Source organism: Chiroxiphia lanceolata, chromosome 10, assembly GCF_009829145.1.
Source record: "Chiroxiphia lanceolata isolate bChiLan1 chromosome 10, bChiLan1.pri, whole genome shotgun sequence".
Lineage (NCBI taxonomy): Eukaryota > Metazoa > Chordata > Aves > Passeriformes > Pipridae > Chiroxiphia > Chiroxiphia lanceolata.
In genome coordinates, this window is record NC_045646.1 from 14,214,564 (window position 1) to 14,234,621 (window position 20,058).

At 40.2% G+C, this 20,058-nt stretch overlaps 1 protein-coding gene across 4 annotated transcripts; it reads left to right on the plus strand.

Moving 5' to 3' along the window:
• The first annotated feature begins 792 nt into the window (after positions 1–792).
• On the plus strand, positions 793–14,906 carry LOC116791909 (phospholipid scramblase 1-like). Of its 4 annotated transcripts, none has more exons than XM_032698367.1 (9): positions 793–832; positions 5,186–5,221; positions 5,955–5,987; positions 6,782–6,847; positions 8,874–9,033; positions 10,896–11,116; positions 11,911–12,072; positions 13,112–13,273; positions 14,469–14,906. In XM_032698367.1, the coding sequence occupies exons 5-9, from the start codon at positions 8,886–8,888 to the stop codon at positions 14,523–14,525; spliced, it is 750 nt and encodes a 249-aa protein (XP_032554258.1). In that variant the 5' UTR covers positions 793–832; positions 5,186–5,221; positions 5,955–5,987; positions 6,782–6,847; positions 8,874–8,885; the 3' UTR covers positions 14,526–14,906. The 4 variants fall into 4 exon arrangements, with proteins under 4 accessions (XP_032554258.1, XP_032554259.1, XP_032554261.1 ...); XM_032698368.1 differs by lacking the exon at positions 793–832 and adding an exon at positions 3,600–3,623; XM_032698370.1 differs by lacking the exons at positions 793–832; positions 5,186–5,221; positions 5,955–5,987; positions 6,782–6,847 and adding an exon at positions 9,845–9,879 and having other exon boundaries at positions 8,882–9,042.
• The last annotated feature ends 5,152 nt before the right edge of the window (positions 14,907–20,058 follow it).

Sequence of the window (20,058 nt, forward strand, 5' to 3'; positions counted from 1 at the left end):
TTTTGTTTATGGAAAGTTCAATATTGAAATGGACACCTTATTTGGGGGGTGGAAGAAAAAGACAAAGAGTATGTAAAGCTACAAAGTCACCTGCACTTACTAATTTCCATTTTCTTTATTAAGGATTCAAATTGAATCCTCAGTCCTGGGTTTCATGCATGCACTAATTACTGTGATCAGATTTGTGTGCTTTAGATGAAGTACAGTTTCCTTTGTGGTCACCAGCAGGTCACTAGGTAAATTTATAGAAAAGGATGCAAAGACCAGTTCACCAACGCTGTTAATCAGGGTGTGAGCCAACTTGCTCCAAGTCCTTTGTTTCCCAAACAATTCAGTATTGTTTGTTCTTGTTCCTGTAACTATGAAGTCCACGTAAATATATTATTTTTCCCCCTGGGATGGTGCCTTATAAACAAGCTGAAATTTTTTCAAAAATCATTTGTTTTCCTTCCACGGTGGGCGTGCAGCTCGGAGTTATCACCTGTATGTAACCTGATATTCTGTGACTAAAAGGTAAAAATTGGGCAATTAAATTAATGAATTATTAACTAAAAAGGCACGGGGTCGGCATTGATGCTGACGGAGGTGGAAAGAGTAAAGGCCACAAAGAGAAAAAAGCTCAGTAACCTGTGGAAATTCCGGCGTCTCCCCGCAATTCTCAAACCTCAATTTCCTGTCTGCAGCAAGAGCTGCCCTCGCTCCCCGCCCCGGGGCGGCATCGCAGCCCCGCCCCGCAGCGCTGGGTGTTCCCGAACCGCCCGGCGAGATGTGCACAGTCACCGCAGGGGAGAGGACAGGAGGATAGAGGAGCTGCGCCTCGGCTTTGGGAACGGTACTTTTTGCTGTGGCTATAAGTGTCCTTCCTCATCGCCCATGATTCCTTCTAGGCGGTCCTCTCAGGCATCTCTGGGGATGCTCTCATTAACATCAGGGCTGTGACAAGGGCCTGATGGTCAGAAGGACCACATTTTCTGGTTGGGAATTGCACGTTAAGTTAGAATTTAGCTCTCTTTAGTGAAGTAACTCGCTTGCAAAGACTGGTTTAAGGGAAGCTGTTGCTACCCAGGCTGTGTCGGGAGAGCCCTGCCCGAGAGAGCAGCAGCAGCACAGTTCTGGCAGCGGTGGTCCTGACCCCAGCAGTGAAGTGAGCAGTGTTAGGATGCGCCTTCGTCTCAGTGAGGCTGGATACCCTGGGTGTGACCTGATTTTTTGGCTGCCAGGTGTCTGCCCTCCTAGATTTCAGGAGAGATGCCAGTGTAAGGGCAGCATCAGAACCAAAATATTTTGAGTCAACTTCCAGCTTATTTCATTTGTGCCTTCTCTGAAGACTGTTTTGTTAACTTTAGATCAACTGGATGATTTTTAAGCATACTATTTCTCCAGCAGTCAAGGTTAAAATCAGGTGGCTGAATAGTCTAATGTAACGTGACAATGAGAAGAAATGCCACAAAGCTGGCTGGGGTAAACAAATGCATGGCTCACAGCTGTTTGGCTTTCTTTTTTTTTTTTTTTTTTTTAGTGTTAAACCTCCTTGGAAAGGGTCTGGCTTGATATTTAAATGGAACCATGTGTAATGTTTGTGCTTGGGGGCTTATGTCAATATGCTTTTGGCAGCATTTTAATGAGCTGGATAAGAAGTGAAACTGCCTGTTACTCTAGTATGTTGTTTTCCTCATAAAAAGCGGAAGCTCTGTAGTTAATGTAATTACGAGGTCTCTGGATTACTGGAAGCATATCTACTGACTTATGTCAGAGTGGGCTGTGTAATGTAGTTCTGAAAATGAGAAAGTGACTGAAAAAGGAACATGGACAATCTGCCATTCATAAAAAAGGAACTATCTAGGGATGTTATTTCCTTACTCTGTAAGGAATTGGTGAGAGCACCCACCTGTGCTGGGTGAGAGGGTCTAGGCTATCCCAGCAATTAACTGCTGGGATAAGGCAAAAAGTCTGGGAACTCCTTCGGATGTGGAAGAAGGCTGGCAATGTGGGTTCTAGATAGTACAGTAGAGAGGGACAGGGTATGAAAAATTGGACTTGTTGGTATCAGTTCCTTTCTCTCATGAGCAGTACAGCAAATGAAGGGTGGGGTCTGTTGCCAGTGTGCCAACCCCCAGCTGAATGGCTGCACATGGCACATAAACACTGTTTCGGGGGTTGGTGGTGGTTCTTCTGCCATTTATTTCCTCTCAGCATTCAAGTGGTTGAGATTGGAGGCCAAGCTGTGGGGCTCAGGTTGTGAGTTTCAGGAGGGGCATCTGGCAGTGCCCACCTTCCCTGATCCCAGTGCTCAGGTGCAGCAGGGGGACCTTGGGCCATGCAGGAACTGTATTTCATAAGGGTTGCTCATTATTAGGCAGCCACTTTCTGCATCACACCAGTTCCCCCAGTGCCTCCTTTCTGGCAGCAAAATCACTTCTGTCTTCCCCTTGTGTTAAGTTGAACCCAAGTATGTCCCTTACTTCAGAGAAGAGAGCTATTTATATCTCATCTGTACTCCCTTTGGGAGAGTGGACCCGTAGATAGGAGTTACTACAGGAATCTGTCAGGAAAGCCAAAACTTGATGGCTTTTCCCAGCACAGGCTCCCTGGCACATCCCTAGCCCAAGGGAGAGGTGAGGCTGGTCCCTACCACTTCTTGCCCTTCAGCACTCAGCTGTGGGATTTTGGTCCATGTTTGATTAGCAAAAACCTGAGGTAGTGAAATAAAGTGTGAAGGACCCTTTTAATCCTTGCAAAATTTAGGTTCAAAAGGATAAACTTTGGCCGTTATTTTGTTTCATCCCTCTGCTTAAAGGCAGCCTAAATTCAAATTTATTTTGTTCAAGGCCTTATAAAGCAGTTTACAAGATATATTACCAAGATATACAGCTGCTTCTTCTGGAACATCATGGCCAGATTATTCACTCCAACACACTGAATCCCAATTTATATTGTGAATTCACGTTGCAGCATGTCACCAGTATAGCACAAGGGATTCATGCAGCTGCTGTTTTTGTTGAACCAAAATGAATTCCGTGATGGACTGCTACTTGCTGAAGTACTTTGCTTCTTTTTTTTTCTTTAATTCTACATAATTTTAACTCCATTACAAAGAAATAGCATTAACCCTCATTTGTATTAGTGGGAGCTAAATGCAAAAAACCTTCACTTTTCCCTGCTATGTTGATGCCTAAGAAACCAAGAAAAAAAGATTCCAGGCCAAATTAGGTAGGATATAAGAGAGCAGAAGTTTTAATGAGCCTCCAGGCTCCAGGAATACAAACCCACACGTGCATGCTTCGACTCAGGTGTTACAATTTTTATGATGATGTCCATCCAATCCCTGCTTGTCCACCCCCCAGTTCTGCCTTGTTCCCCCCCCCCCCGAAACATCCCTTCGAGAATTGAGTCTGGGGGAGTTTGGGACTCTTCTTTCATCATCTTCCTCTTCATCAAAGCACGTGCAGCCCTTGGAGGCCGTTGTCCATGTTTTACATTCCTGGGGCAGGCATTAGGGTAGAAGACTAAACAACTAATGGATATGGGAAGGGGGTTTGATATGTACAACCGTTAGGCTCCTGCCGTTACTTCTACTGGAAAATACTGATAGAAGATATAACATCATGAGAAACACACTACAGGTACATTTAAAATCTACATAACTACTTCTAAAATCTATAAAAATTTAAAAAATCTAAAAAAAGAAAATCAAAAAACTCTACTCAACAATGTAAGCAATGTTTCAATGACCGTTCTCTATCCTTATTTGAAAAGTGCTACTAGAACTAGTAACACCTAGCTGCAGACAAAGCCACCTTTTATTACACTGACATGAAAATGTAGGCTCTGGTTTATTGCTCTGTGCAACCCAGGCAGGTGGAACCAACAGGGAAGTGTTCACAGCACCAAACCTGACAGAGTTCCAAAAGCATTCAGACATGCTCTCAGGCACGTGGTGTGATTCTTGGGGCTGACTTGTGCAGAGCCAGGAGTTGGATGTTGATGATCCTAGTGGGTCCCTTCTAACTCAGGAGATTGCATGATGCTATGGGCACATTTTCTGAGTGACTGGTCTTCCTATTACTACTGCTTCTTGACTGAAGTTTCACCAGGTGGGAATTTCACCACATGTGGAAACCTGGCAGAAAAAAAAAAATTGTGCAATATAGAGGTTGACAAAAGTGAGTTTTTGTTCCTCGTTCCTGTGGTGTTTCAGACTTTCATGGTATTGCACAGTCTTTATAAATTTTCCAGATGAAAAGCAGGGCATGACTGACAATGTGTGATGACTGAATTGGGGGTAATAGGAGTCTAGATAAAAGGCAGCAGAAGAATAGAGACAATTTTAATTAAAAAAATAATCTTAACTATTCTCTTTAACATCATGTCTGATGAAATGGGGGCTGAGTGTTGTAAAATCTTTGTTACTTTTCTAGCTATAGAGCAGCTCAAACACTTTTCCTAAATCCTAGATTGTACAATGGCATATATGTGTGGTTTTATGGACAATAAAAGATTCTGAGTACTATAAAGCCTTTCTTTTAAATAATCTTATGATTCTGTCTTTCCTTTTACCAAAGGGTTTAGTTGTAATTCTCAGCATTCACTGAAGGTCAGGTAGCTGGAACATCTCACAGTATAAACTGATCTTTTGCTAGTTTAAATAACATTGTTTATTCTTTTTTAATTTGTGATACTCCTACAAGCTGGTAGTTTTGTCAACATAATTAATATGGTCATGTATTAAACTTGTCACTCTATAGCATAAACTGTGAAAACAAGGTTTGAGTTTTGTAGTTTGGATGTGTTCTTTCAGATTTTTAAAATCAGATATATAATTTGTAAATAGAAGAAAAAAATACTGAGAAAGGATGGCTTTAAGAGCAATTTATTAAACAAAGAGGATTTTGTGTAGGTTTTGGGAAATGAGCTAGTTCCGTGCCATCCCAGAACCAATAAACATCATTCCATGATATCTGCTTCACTGTGGGAGTGAAAACAGGAAGGAATTGCTTTCAGTTTCAGTTTCATTCCCAGCTTTGAAGGACGGTCCTCATTGAACTGAAGTACTTAGAAGATCCATAACAGACAAAATATATTACTAGTTTAAATTAAACTGGATTATTTTGAAGAGGAATTAGATTTATTTTTTATTTAAAGCTTTGGTTCTATTAAAAATTAGTGCCTATTCCATTCTTTTTAGACTTCCCCCTGAGACTTAAAAGAAGTATCTCTCAAGGTTGGTGCTGCTATTACTAAATGTTCTTTCTGGTGTGGTGTGTTTCTGTTTGGAGGGGGGTATGTGTTTGTTGTTTGTGTGTGTTTTGTGGTGGTTTTTTGTTTGTTTTGGTTTTGTTTTAATTCCTTTGGCAACCGGAAGAGTAGAAGGAAAAAGACAAGCAGTTGGCCCTTTCACTCATGGTGTTCTGCTTAGCATCTCACTCCCCTGTGTAAGCCCACTTTTTTATCTTGTGAAGGTGAAAACTGGATAGGTATTATTTAGTAGTACCACTTCAGAAGTGGAATAGTTTAAAAAGAACTGAATAGGGGGTAGCCGTGGCAGCATGGCTGCTCCAGTATTTACCCAGCAGGTTTTGTTGTCAGCATCAATCCACTGAACCAGCTGCTCTGAAATTACTGCAGTAATTTGTTCATATGAATTGCATGATGTTTCTGAATGGCTACACAGTGGAGTCTTGCATATCCCAATGCTTTTCTCTGAGTTGGGGATGATTTCGGGATACTCAAAGCATGAATGCAGGCATAGATAATTCAGATTTATGTGGTGGTGGAGACATAGCTTAGAAGGAAGCTGAGACATTTAAGGTTATTTTACCTTGTATTTGTAATTCAGCTTTCCCATATGGTTTAGACAGGCAAATATCTTTTATCAGTAGAAATAGAGAACACTGAATAACTCTTTTGTGAAATTATATATTAAAAACATCATGATATAAAATGTTCTTTTGCAGAACAACTGTAAGCAGATCCACGATGATTGCAAGGTGAGTAAAAAATAAAATGTCATCTTCTGTTAACATCAAAGATAGCATGGGTCCCTTCCAAGATGTTCAAGACAATATTGGCTTAGCTATTAGTTTACCTTCTACTTACATGAAATATGAATGAAAGTGTAAATTAAAATTTTAGTATTGAATATTTTACAAAACATAGAGCTTACATTTTCAGTTCTTGATTTCTGGAGTGAAATAAAAATAATAAATAAGTACTCTTGAAGTTCAAGTATTTGTGCTTAAAACTGAAGTTGGTAAATGTTCTTAAATTCATAGACCTCCCAGTGTGCTGGTGAGGCAAGTACTACAGTCTGACTTGAAGTTGGGAGAAACTGTTTTCATAGAGGGAGTGGCTCATTTCCATGTTCTGTACTGAAGGGCAGCCTGTCAGGATCCTGACAATGCTTGCATTTAAAGCTTCCTTCTAAATATCAGTGAACAAAGGCACCTCTGGTGCAGGACAGAATGAACTGATCCTACTTGAGCGGGGCTTGGACTAAGGTGATCTCAAGAGGTCCATTTTGAGCCAAATGATGTCCGTGACTTATTCATGACATCATGGGCAATACCTGCTTTTTTTCTGACCTTAAGGACAGAACTCCTTAAGTTATACTGATGTTTAATATCACACTGTTCATAAATATGAGCTTGATGTACAGTTTTTGCTATACAGAAAAGAGCTGCCTAATTTATGTGTGTATTCTGGAAAGGAGGCAGTGTTGGGGATCTTTCTGCCTAGGGTAGGAGAAAGATCAATACTCAGAGAGTATATTCCATTCTTTCAGGACCTCAACCTGCCACAGCACTGGAGTCCCCTTTGGCTCCCTCAGCACGTCACTGGCCTTACCAAGGTAGGTTGCTGGTACAGACCTGCGATACTATTAGGAAATAACCATGGGGAATATGGGGTTGTACAAGTGTGATCATCTCCAATTTACTGCTATTCATTCTGTAAAGTTTCTTTTAATTTCTGCTTTGCTGGAAAGTAATTTCTTTCTTTTTGAATGTATGCTGAGCAGTACCAACAGCAGTAGGAGTTAAAAATGTCAGATATTCTCCTGTGGTCACTGTGGGGAGTTTGCTTGGAGGTGTTTTGATCAAACTTCCCTGCTAGGGAGGTTAACTGATGCAAAGCAATTAATGCGTGGCAACTTCTTACTGATGATCAGATTTTTTAATTGTTATTTCAGTATTTCACTTTATCTTTCTCAAGAAATCCAGAACTGAAGAAAATTGTTTTCCTCCTGCAGTTCTGCTGGTCCCCGTATTCTGTTCCCGTTTCTTGCTCTGTTGCTGTACTTAGCACATGGTTATACTTTACCACTTTCCCTCACTTGCTTTTCTCCTTTTCTTTCTTATTTTCTGTTCTACATTCAAAATGCAACACTCCTAAATAGCTTCTCTCGTTCTGCCAATGACTGCTTTCTGAAGCACCGAATCACAGTGTGCAATATCTAACAATCAGGCTCAAACCATAACTTACAGATAAAATGCAAAATGTTTGGCCTAAGTTACTGTGCTGTTCATAAGTTAAAGCTTTTGCATCTTGCAACAAGGCAATCTGAGGTCTGGAAGTACAGTTGGCTTCAGCAAGGAATGAGCATTCACTGCCTGTGCCATGAAGGTCACGGGAGCATTTTTATTTGAAATAATTTATGTGCACACACTTGCACACAATAGTAGTAGATAATTTATGCATAAGCCTCAGACATAAAAGTGATTTTGTATTCCCAAGGGTGGATTCTCTCTGGGGTGAGCTGGCCACCTATGAATTTTAAGCCACAGCTATTTACATCACCAGTACTGACCTGGTTATGGCCACAGCCTGATCTTTCACATGTAACAGTCCGTGTATTGTAACATAATGTGCAATTGGTGCTGAGCTGGTGTGGGCTAAGAGAAGTCTACAAGTCAGTATCTCGAACTATTTGTACAGCTCCACAAAAATATTCTTTGTGCCTTCTGCACTGTGCTCACTTCTGAGTAAAAGTGAGTAAAATCCTCTGTGTAAGACTGAAAGCCTGTCTGCCTACCAGGAAGGTATTAAAAAAGGGAAAAAATACAGTTGTTGTTCTGTAACTTTCACTCCCAACTTCCGCAGCTTCAGCTACAGGGATGGAGGAAGGCAGGGCTCTGAGCCCAGGGGGACAAGGGATGGGCCGTGACACCGAGGCAGTGCTGCCTGTGCCATCTGCTGGGCTGCTGAGCACTTACACCCTGCAGTGCTCCCTGAGAGCTTGTTTTCTGTTCAGCACCAGTTGGAGACTTGACATTCACAAAACGTGGAACTCTTTCCTCCTTTACTGCACACCTCCTCTGTGAAGGAGTTGTGCATTTTCTGGGTTTTGACAGAGAATCCATTAAACAAATGGGAAAGTGCAGTTTTCAGGTCACAGACTTCTGGTTTGAAAACTACAGATGATCTTTGCTAAAAGGGCATTTCCTTTAACGTAAGTAGAAGGTGTCATTTCAGGAAAACTTTATCTTAAAATTACTGATTTGCTCAACTGACAACTTGTAAATGCCAGTGCTTTTCTTGGAATTTAAAGCCGTCTGTCTTCTCTACTTAGAAATAACCTTCATTCATTTATTTCTAATTTTTGAATTGCCTATCTTATATGAATGAAATTTCTGCTATATCCAAGAATGCTGCATTTATTTATTTTGTTTGGATGTTTTCTAAGGCATTAGAAGTTCCCAATCCAGTGTAACTTCCTTCATGAAGGTTGTTGTATTCATAACTAAAATATAGAAGGTATAAGGATCTCCATACTTCAAAACAGTGAACCCATTAATCTTTTGAAGATCAACGGGGCAATTCTTTTCCAGTATCTAACTTTCATAACTGTCTCTCTCTTACCATGCCAAATGTCTCAGGTGCAGGGAACTATGGCTTCCAAGCACAGCCCATGGGATTCCCAGGTGGACCTGCTTTTCCACCTGTCCAGAACCAGCCCGTCATGCAGGGGGGGGCAATTTGGATGCCCATCCCTCCTTCTATTCCCAACTGCCCTCCCGGACTGGAATACCTCACCAGGTACCTGCACCTTTCCTCCTTCCAGAGATGGGGGATTCACTTGGGAAGCAGCCTGCATCCATGAAAAGGCAAAATAAAGCATCTGGCTGTGTGCAACTGTGTGGGTTGCTGCTTTTGGGCTGCTAAGCAAAGCCTCAGATGCATCTCTGAGTGTGGAGGTGCCTGTTATGGCCCTAGCACTTGTCCAAGTAAGATGCTAAAGGACGAGGGGCACAGGACTATCCTTCCCGTTCCCGAAGCAGCTGTTTGTGAGATGTAACATGATTTGGCAAGGTGTATACAACAAATATCTGTAATATAGAAACTGTAGAACATTAGAAGTGCGTATTGTTCCAAGTTCTGCAAATTGCTAAAAAAGAAAAGCAGTGATGAGGAGAGGCTGATTTTCCTGAATTTCCCTCAGAGCTGAGCAGTAGCTGAGCTTCTACTCTAAAGTGTCTCAGTTTCCTTCTTTGTCTGCATGGAGGCTCTGGGACCTGTGATGTCGGATCTCTGTCAGGCTCCGAGTCCTGAAAGGAGCACGGGCATGTTAGTCCTGCATGCTTGTAACTAGGACCAGTTTGGGTACAGCTCCTGCCATCAGCTCCAGTGCTCTGGAACACTATTCTGCTGAACTGACAGTGGACAGGACAAGGAGGGGTGTGAACTACTTCCACAGCTTTATTGGTAGATGATCTGCCTCTATGCAATGTATGATCCACAAATTTTCATTCTGAAATGAACAGCAATGGCTCTTAAAACTACATTTCTCTTAGTTACAACTTGTTAACTACTTATTCTGTTTAATTTTTGAACCATGGACAGATTGACCAATATTAATTCATCAGCAAACTGAACTACTTGAGAGTAAGTACAAAGTATTTAAATCTAATAATCCCCAAAACAGTAAAGTTTAGACTTTCTTTAACACTATGTATGTGGATCATCACCTTTCGCTTTCCTGCCTCTAGTAACCTGTCTCAATTCCTGCAGAAGTTAAGGAGGAGAGGAAGGAGAAATTAGGAGGGAAGAGGATTTTAAACAGGTTCTACACAGCAATGAAACTGAATAATCTTGGTAGCTAGTTATAGATAAAGTCACACATTTCTAATGTTATTAATTTACAATGATTTCTACTCTCCTCTCTTCCCTACTTAAAGATCTTTTCTGTCATATCCCACCTAATTCCATAGACTGGCATGTGGCTTTGATGCCGTTTACAGGCAATCCTGCTGTTTTAGCAAACTCAGTGGCGTTTTTTCTGTTCTCCTCATTACATCACTTTAAGATCATCAAAGTCATGTTATCAGGTGTCTTTCAAATAGAAGAAATAAAATGGACCATACATCTCAGCTGACACTCAATGTTACTGTGTTTTCTTTCTATAAACACTTAAAAGAGTGCTTTCATTTGTTATAGAAATTAATTAAAATTTCTCTCCTGGTTCTTGTGCTTTCAATGTGCGCTGCTGTGAATCTTGACTGTGAGGCTTTTTAGTGGCCTTCTCATTCTGAACATATTTGTGCCCTTTTCTGGCTTCACCCCCAGATTCACAAGTGTTTTAATTCTCATCTGTTCAGCTCTTCCCTGAGAATCTTCCATGGTGTTATTGGTAACTGTGGTGCTTGCTCTGGCAGGATGTGTCCATGGCTGGTGGGGGGGAATGGGGACTGGTGGAAATCTCCGTGCTCTTTCTACCTGTCCTTGTTCATGGTAACTTCTCTCTGAACTTCTTCATCAGGCTTCTCTGCTTCAGGGTCCTTCCTCCCGTTACCCTTTGCCAGCAGCTGCCTCTGAAGGACTTTGAGCGAGGCTTGCCTTCCCAAAGGTAGCTGTGGAGTTAGCAGGGGAAGATTTCTGACCAGACTTCTCCTGTTTTTCAGTTTTGACTGGCTTTGAAACACAGAACAAATATGAGCTCAAGAATGCACTGGGGCAAAGGGTGTACTTTGCAGCAGAGGACACTGACTGCCTCACCAGGAATTGCTGTGGGCCATCACGACCCTTCACCATCCGGATTATAGACAACATGGGCCGTGAGGTGGTAACGCTGCAGAGGCCTCTCCGCTGTTCTTCCTGCTGCTGTCCCTGCTGTTTGCAGGAGGTGAGTTGCTGCCTCTCACTGCCTTCCTTCAGATGGCACAGGGACCTCCTATGCAGTTTTAAGGTGAGGTCTTGAATCAGGAGGTGAGGTGAAACAAATCAGGTTTTGCCCGTCTGTTGTGGAAAGAGAGATTGGTGGGATTTATGAGTGGGATTCTTAGTCTGGGAAGAAGGAAGTGTGCTGCAACACTTGGACTCACCCCGGACATTTCTGATTACGGTAATGAAAAATCTGATTGAACAGCACGTCAGGGAACTTGTGGCTAGTGCTGAAATCTGCACTGAAGGTGGACTTGGAATGGAAGAGTAAGACAATGGCTTTCATAAAATAATGGCTAGATTTTTTGTTTTACAACTGCGAAAGCTATAGTGAAATTCAATTCATGAGATCATGAGTTTTTTTAATGATAACATAATTCTGAGATGATTCAACTTCTGCAACTTTAAATCTGAACCTACTTAGAACTATTACTCAAGGATTTGTAGTAGCTGCACCCTCTAATGTCTTCACTTACTATATTTCTTTCACTAGACTTTGATGTTTATACTGTAGATGCATAGCTTGTATCTCTTACTGTTTTCTTGAAGGCAAAAGTTGAATTTGAGGTCTGCAATCTGAGTGCAGTTGCAGTCTTCTGAAAACACTCACAAAAAATTCCGTGCAGTTCATGCCTTGAAAGGCCAGATTGTTGTGGAAAAATACATTTTGGTTTCTTTGTGTGCTGTTGTGGGTTTTGTCTCCCAAGCATATCAAAGCATAAACACTCACTTGGAGGTTTTCTCTTTCCTGCAAAGGTGGAAGTTCAGGCACCTCCAGGAACAAGAGTTGGTTATGTTGTCCAGAACTGGCATCCCTGCCTGCCAAAGTTTACCATTCAAGATGAGAAAGGAATGGATATACTGAAAATTACTGGCCCATGTGTTGTCTGCAGCTGTTTTGAGGATGTTAATTTTGAGGTATGGAAAGCTAAAAATTATTTGCATGTATCTGTTTTCAGATAGTAGCTTCATAGTAGTTTGTGGCTCAACTTATACAACAGTTCAGTTGACAGGTAATATATTAAGTAATTAGTACATAATCTTTTAATGCTGGTATATCAACTCACTTCTCAAGATATCTAAATTACTCTAGATAAAACAGACGAAATGCCAGAAATTACATCTTAAAGCCATTCATTCATGATCAGTGAGAATAATTCCCTGTGACTGCACACAAATTAGTTAATTAAAATATTGAGGAGCAAAGTATTTTTGAATCTATTATGTTAGGCCCTAACAAAAAATATTATTCTCAGCTGTATTAGGTATTTATTGAAATGACTTTCTGCAATCACATATTTAATAATTTAATAATCATTCAATGAACTAGTAAATCAAGGTAATTTAAACCTAAAATATAGAGTTGAATGACTGAGGAGTTGCAACTTGCACTTTAAATTAATAGCGATTAATGCACATTAAGTAGTAGATATACTAGCCTACCATTTAATATTTAAAATAATGTTGCAAAGGGTTACTGAAGTAAATTTAGTATGATTTTATTTTGGGAACTAGTCTTTCAGATGACCCAGAAGACTGACCTAACTTTGGGAAACATAATGTCGACAAAGGGCTAATCTCTGCTCTGGAACAGAAGAATGTAGTTTGTTTAATTTTCACTTGAGCAGTTCCTGATAAATGGAAGGAGAAAATAATTCACTGTCTTGGCTAAAAGACAGCACTTCCAGGAGAGAGTGTGTGTGTGTGTGTGCATGTCTCCCAGCAACATTAAAACATTGAACTTGCAGTCAGATTCAGAATTAAGTTCATGGCTGTGCTATTAAAGAATGGCTTTCTGATAGTCTGATTGCCTTTTGGTACAAACACTTGTATTCAGTAATCACATTAATTCACATAACGTAGTCTGAAGCTTTCAAATGGACCTACCCTGAAATGGATTTGGGAATATTATGAATGACAGATTTCATGATGTTGTTTTGATTTTCTATTAAACCAGGTGAAGTCTCTGGATGAGACTTGTACTGTTGGGAGGATTTCTAAGCATTGGACTGGGTTTGTGAAAGAAGCCTTTACAGATGCAGATAACTTTGGAATCACATTCCCAATGGACCTTGATGTGAAAATGAAAGCTGTTATGATTGGAGCTTGCTTCCTTATTGTAAGTCTGTTGTTCACTAATATTTGAATAGGAACTAACTTTTTCATCTTCATGTTCAGATTGTACTGGTAAAGGATTTGATTCTGAGCTCCTTGAAGTGGGTGACAGCTTCTGAACTTCAGTGTGTAAAACTGACCATAAAAGGCAATACAGAATTATTTTAGATAATAAGCTTGTTCCAGACTACATGAAGTGCTAATTGTATTTAAGAAGAGCTTTGTATATAATGGGACTGAAAAAACGTGTAGAGGGAAGACTCCTTACAGACTCAGTAGCAGAAGAAAGCAAGTTTGTATGAATGTTGAAACCAGAAAAATACAGATCAGCAGTAGCCAAGAGATCCATGCAAAGCCAGAGCAGCCTGCTGAGCTGGTGGACAGTTGAATGCTGCAGCCAGCTCATCCTGACTCTCCTTGGAAGTAAGTGAAGCACTGAGCTGAGCAGGACTAAATGCTCTCAGAGGAGTAATTTCCATATGGAGGGGCTACTGTGGAGGCTAAGCACGTTGAACTTGTTAGAGCACTTCTCAGCTGTACTCAGTCTGCTGTGTCAATATTGCAGTGCAGTTCTCTTTGCTCTTTGAAAACAGGCTGCAACACACTTGTGTTTCCACTTACCTGTGCAATTCTGCATCAGTATAATTTCAAAACGTGCACTGCTTCTGTGCTGGCAGGGCTGCAGAGGGGGAGGAAAGGGGTATGTGAAGCACCTTGAGTTTGGGAGGGTCTCACCAGCCTCTAACAGCCCTGTGCACAAACCAGGCTTTGTTTAGCTGTGTGTGTTCCTGTGCATCAAGTACAGCGTTAGTGAGTTTGAGCAAGCCAGGACTCCAAGTACAGAAAACGGGCCCTCCACATGTAAACTTGAAGATAATCATTATTACAATGGAATCCAGTTTGAGGTAAAATGAAAGGGACTGAGTCAGGTTGAACAAAGCCAGGGCAAGAATCCCAAGTAAAGGATCACTAGCTTTGGCTAGTGATAAAAGTTTCCATGTTGGTCTTTCACCATCTCTCTCTGTGGGTGTCCCGTGCTGAGAGACCCAAGTGATGGGGGCATGGCAACAGGCACCCCCACCTTCTTATCATTTGAGGTTTCAGAGAGGAAGGTGAACACCTTGCAGAGCAGCCAGGAGATCTCTGAAATAAGAACCACATTAAGTATTTGTTTGTTTGCTTTTTTTTTGCCCCCTAAGGACTTCATGTTTTTTGAGCATGGTGCTGATAAGAAACAGCAAGTGGGAGTTTGGTGATGAAATCTAGAAGTTTTATATAGAAGAAAGAAGAACCTGGAAGTCGCAACTTCCCAGTGAATTGCAGAACTCCAGTAAGAATGTGAGAAGTGTACATATTACAGTTACATTTCTAGAAGGGAAAAGCTTTATGATCTTCTTTTTATTTGGTTTTTTTTTTTGTACTCTGGTGAAATAATTTGTAGTGTTGAAATAAAAATCCTTTATCTGCACAGATGAATACTGTGATTTGTAGAAATATACGGCAACCTTTTTATTCCTGAGAGATTTGGAATTGTAAAGTAACTACTTATACTTTAATTCCTAAAAAAGAGGACTACTTCTATATTCAATATTAATGTTAGCAGTGAGCCTAATAAAGAGATGCTGATCTTTTCCTGTATATCCTTTGGTAGTTTTGCCTTGGTGTTCACATCCTGTAGTTTTCAACTTCTTATCCAAATATATCAAATATATACGTTCAAAACAATGTAATGGATGTGAAAAGAACTATCTGAAATCAGTGTAAAATTGTATTAATTTGGTGTATTGGGTCTGGCTTCGTTTTGCCACAGCTGCCCTCCCAGTGCTGTGCTTTGTGTTGGTAGCTGGAAAGGTGTTGATAACACACCAGTGTTTTGGCTACTGCTGAGCAGAGCTGGCACTGCATCAGTGCTGTCTCTCAACATTCCAGCCCCCATCAGTAGGCTGGGAGTGGGTAAGATCCTGGGAGGGAACACAACTAGACCCAAATTGACCAAAGGGATATTCCATACCATATGGTGTCAGGTCAGATATAAAAGCTAAGAAAAGGAGGAGGAGGAAGCAGGGGCATTAATGTTTGCCTTCTGGAGCAACTGCTACATTTGCTGAAGCCTTGCTTCCCAGGAAGTGGCCAGACATCACTTGCTGTAGAAGAAAGAAGAGAATTAGAAGAATATAGGTTTTTTTTTTCTCTTTGTGCGCACACAAACTTTCATTTTTGCTTTAGTAAGCTGACATATCTCAACCTATGAATCCTTTTCCATCTTATTTTCTCTTCCCTATGCAGCTGAGAAGGAGGTGTGATAAAGTGGCTTGGTGTGCAACTGGCATTCAGCCAAGGTCAGCCCACCACATCTGGTGATAAATATGTTGTCAAGTATAACTCCTAAGTGTTTCCTGATTTTGGTTGTTTTGAAACTTAAAGTTTATATTTTCAGTAATGGAAGTTAGAGGAGACAGGAAATATATATGTCTGTGTTTGCTTCTGTTTAATAATCCTTTAGTAATTGCTTTGTGCATGAGTGTGTCCTGAGGCAAGGAAAAAGTAGTTAGTTACTTTTCTGTTTCTCCACTTATCTTTCCTCCTCATTTTTTCCATGGTTTTCATGGATTTTAAGTCTGCCTGTTGGTGTGAGGGTGCAGGAATAATAAACAGAACAATTCCACTTCAAAAGCAGACACATGAAATGTGTATATTATGCTTTTTTAAAGTTAGCTTCTGCTGCTAAAGTTCCCTGTATTTGGAATTGCTGGAGGTGCATTTTTAATTCATCAACACTATTAGGGAATTAATTTATTATTTTGAAAAAATTTTCTGCTTTAATAACCAGCTGTTACTGAGATATCAGAAATTCAGTCTTGCTAAAATCTGCTAAAAGTTTGTGATTGCTTGAATAAGGAATAGAAGCTACATATATTAGAAACCAAAGTAAAAGACCTAGGACCAGACCTGTCCTCTAGGGATTCATATGGGTAAGTTCACCATTATCACCCCTGCAAAGGGGTGACACACAGCTTCAGTTCTGCCTGTAGCTCTGAAGTCCCAGGCTCAAGCACACTTGATAGCTGACTTCAACAGGGAACAGAGTTACTCAAATAAATATTCCATAAAAATTGTTTTGGAGATACTTGAAAATACCTATTTACTTCCATGGCAAGTGCTACATAGAGTTTAAATTTACAATTTGCATTAGAGTGAGGTCTATGGCTGTTTGACAAAAGGTTTGAATAATACTTTGCAAGTAAGCAAAGCAGGGATCTCTTTGCCCATGGTAAAAAGAACCTTGGTATCATAAATTCATCCACTGTCAATAAACTGGGGAATGTATGCAAATTTAAGTAAGGTATTAGGAGCTTGGGCTAATACAGCATAACCAGGAGACTTTATTTTCATTCCTCCAAGTAATTAAATTTTTTTTGTTCAAATGTTGTTCTTAGGTATTCAGCATAAGTCCTGAAAACTCCATTGCCTCAACAGTCTTGCATATGAAATTACAAAGGAAAAATCATGTACATCTCTGCAGAGCAGTAAGGGAAGAATGCGAGAACGTAAATGGTTAAGAATGATCAGCTTCACATCAAGATGTTGTGGAAAAAAATGTTGCAACTCTCATATTTTAAGGAGAATTTCAGTTGCAAACAGTAACAATTCTGTGAAATACAATCAAAGCAAAGATATCTGTGCTTAAAACAGGTTTCTCAAATACAGTGAATCCCAACAATGAAGTTGTGCTGTTGCCATTTAGATTTTTGGATTTTATGCTGCTGAAGTCTAGTGGTCAAATTACTCCAGCTTGCTCCTTTACCACTATTTAGCAAAAGTAGTAAATAAGGGTGAAGAATTAGATAACCCAAGAGAAAAAGTATGCGAATCCAGCTAAGGAGTAAGAAGTAGAAGCTAAGAATCTTAGATTTGCCAGAATTGTGGTAAGAACAGGAAAGAAGTTCTGCAATCTCAGATCATAAAATGATAGAGAGAGCATTGGACTAGAGGAACTTGCCGTTGGTTTGGTAACTGAATAACTGATGCTGGTTACACACCTCATAAACTTTCATCTTGTGAAACGTTCGTGGTCTCTTATGAGGGCAAAAATATTGCTTGGGAAGTCCTAACTAAAACTATCAAGGGTAAACTCTTTAGTTAACCAAATGGTATTTTATCACCTTTGTAATCTCACTTTTTTTCTATTGCTATTTAGTTGAAAAATGCTTAATCCTTAAATTTTACAAGAACTTCGGGAGACTTTCTCATTTCTGAAACTGATTGTGGTAAATGCAGAATAAATAATTCTTTGAGCCCTCTTTCTTCATTTTGAAAGAACCCGTAACAGCATCCATATTTAATAAATCACCAGACTGGAACTCTCCACTCTTCATCCATCAGATTGTAAGCAATAGAGTGATTTACCCCCATCCATAATGGAAAACATTAGAAGACTTTCAGCATGCCACCTGTTATTCCACAGCATCTCAGTGAGATGGAGCTGTTACATAAAACCTTTACAGAGTGAGATTTGCAGATGGATTTCTCTAGTTCGGTTAATGATCTTTCCATCTGTATCATCCCTGTAAGTTTTTAATTTCCAGCTGATCAGGAGATGCAGTCACTTAATGAAACCCTAGGGTCTATATAGCACAGAAAGACATAATTTATATGATGTTTCTCAGTAAAAAAGCACAGTTAATTCTGGTTTTTTCCAGAAACCAAAATTATAAGTGTAAACAAAAAAATTTATTCCTTTAGTCATAATCAAGATTGGTTTTTTGCTAATTGAAGAGAGAGAATAATCTTGCTAATGTGAAAAAAGAGAAGGAGCATTGTTTTAAAGTACATTGTCTAGCAGTTGGTCTTTTGAAAACATTTTAATTCATATTTGCAAAATCATAAGATCTCTTTGGGTCTTTTTGTTGACCCAAGGGCAGCCCTTACATCCCTCACATACTTCATGTTGGTTTTACTAAAAATAATAACTTTGACCAGGAGCTGAGAGTGGGAGAAAGACTGCACAACAAAAAGGTGAGTCGGGGAAGGAGAAAGCAACTGTTTTTCCTGAACTGAATTTATCTCATTTACTGTAGGTACAGGTACATTGGAAATACGAGTGATAATAAAGAAAATCAAATGTATATTCAAGGGAATTTATTGAAAAATAGCATGGCTAAAGTGTTTGACTACTAATGGGCATTGTATGATATGGATAGTTATAATTTGTGACAGGAATACTTATGAAACTGATAAATGGTAAAGGTAAAAGCATGATGCAGGGATGGAGTTGTGGAACCAGGGAAACTTGCAGATAAGGGAACCTCTCATGATCAGGGCAAGGAACAGGTACAGGTTGTATGCAGGGAAAACCACCACTACTTTACAAGATGAAGAAGCCATGTCAAGCAAAAAGCAATTATGTGACTGGTCTTAAATCAGTGAGACAGGAGATAAAAAAAAAGGTACAAGAGCACCACAGAAAACAGCAAGAGGTCAGAGGGAGAGAATAACAAAAAAGTGCAGCTCTCTCGGGGTGGAGGGAAAGCCCAGCTAGTGGAGAATTCTGTTGGATTGGATCAGGGGCTTTATGTGCTCTTCATGATATATATGCTTATATATGCTTATGTACTGATCAGATTGCTCTAAGGCTCTAGTAGCTCCCTGTCACCATTCACAGGGAGACTTCCATACATTACTGATTTTGTTCTGGAGAGAATTTATCTTCTGTTCTATAGATATATTTGACCTGTCCCTTAGTTCTAGTTTATTTACATGTTTTACCTGATAACACTTCATTAATGACACTGTTATATTAAAGACAGTAGTGATGATTAAGTATACATGAGAGCATTGCAGCATACCAAAAGAGGGCGAAGAGATGAAAACAGGGATATATGACTGTGTCTCCTATTTTTCGATGGGTGGCAGTGTTAGCACAGAAATTATTTTTTCACTGCTTAAAACCTGGCTATGAGATCCACAGGCCATTTGCTTAGATGTGATTCTGATTTTCTTAGCGGAAGAATTTCAGATTACACTATGTCCAAAGTATGTATTCCCTACATGAGTGTGGAAAGCTCGATGTGTCTTTCCCACCCAAGCAGTAAAATCCTAAGCTTCAAATGCAATTATGCACCACTAGGAAAGTTAAAAAATGTGCATGAAGTATGTTAAACCATGATTGATTTAGAATACTTAGACAAAATACTGTGTAATTTCCTTAAAGTTGCATTAGTCTTGGTAAATGGTATAATTTGGAATTGGACTATGATTTCTGACAGAATTTACTACTGAAAGCAAAAAGTTATTAATATACCACAGCAGGGTACATCAAAGCAAACAGGCTGATTTCATTGCTGCTTTAATGTCACTGATTTATGTTTGAGGTGCATTTAGCCCCCTAGACATGAGAGAGGCTCAATGTGCTTGGCTATGACGTGGACCACACTGCAGGGCAGTGGAGGAAAGGGCGAGGGACACGAGGGATCTGCTCCAGGCTTCCCCCCAGGCTTCGGTTGTGTTTTTCTCTGTTACATTTAAACTTGCTGCTCATGCCTCAGCTGGTTTAACCTTTAGCTGACCTAATTATTGAACCGGGGCAGCTGGTAGCATCTGAGGAAGTCAATATTTCTCCTTTGTTACTTGCCTTTTACCGAGGAGCAGACACACAGACACGGGTGCGAAGCTGAGCAGCACAGAGGGGAGCCTGCAGTGGTCCTTTATACACCAGGACCCTTGAAGCTTCTTGTGTCCCTGCCCCTGATGCACAACCACCATCAGCCCCTGAGGGCAAATGCATGCCAA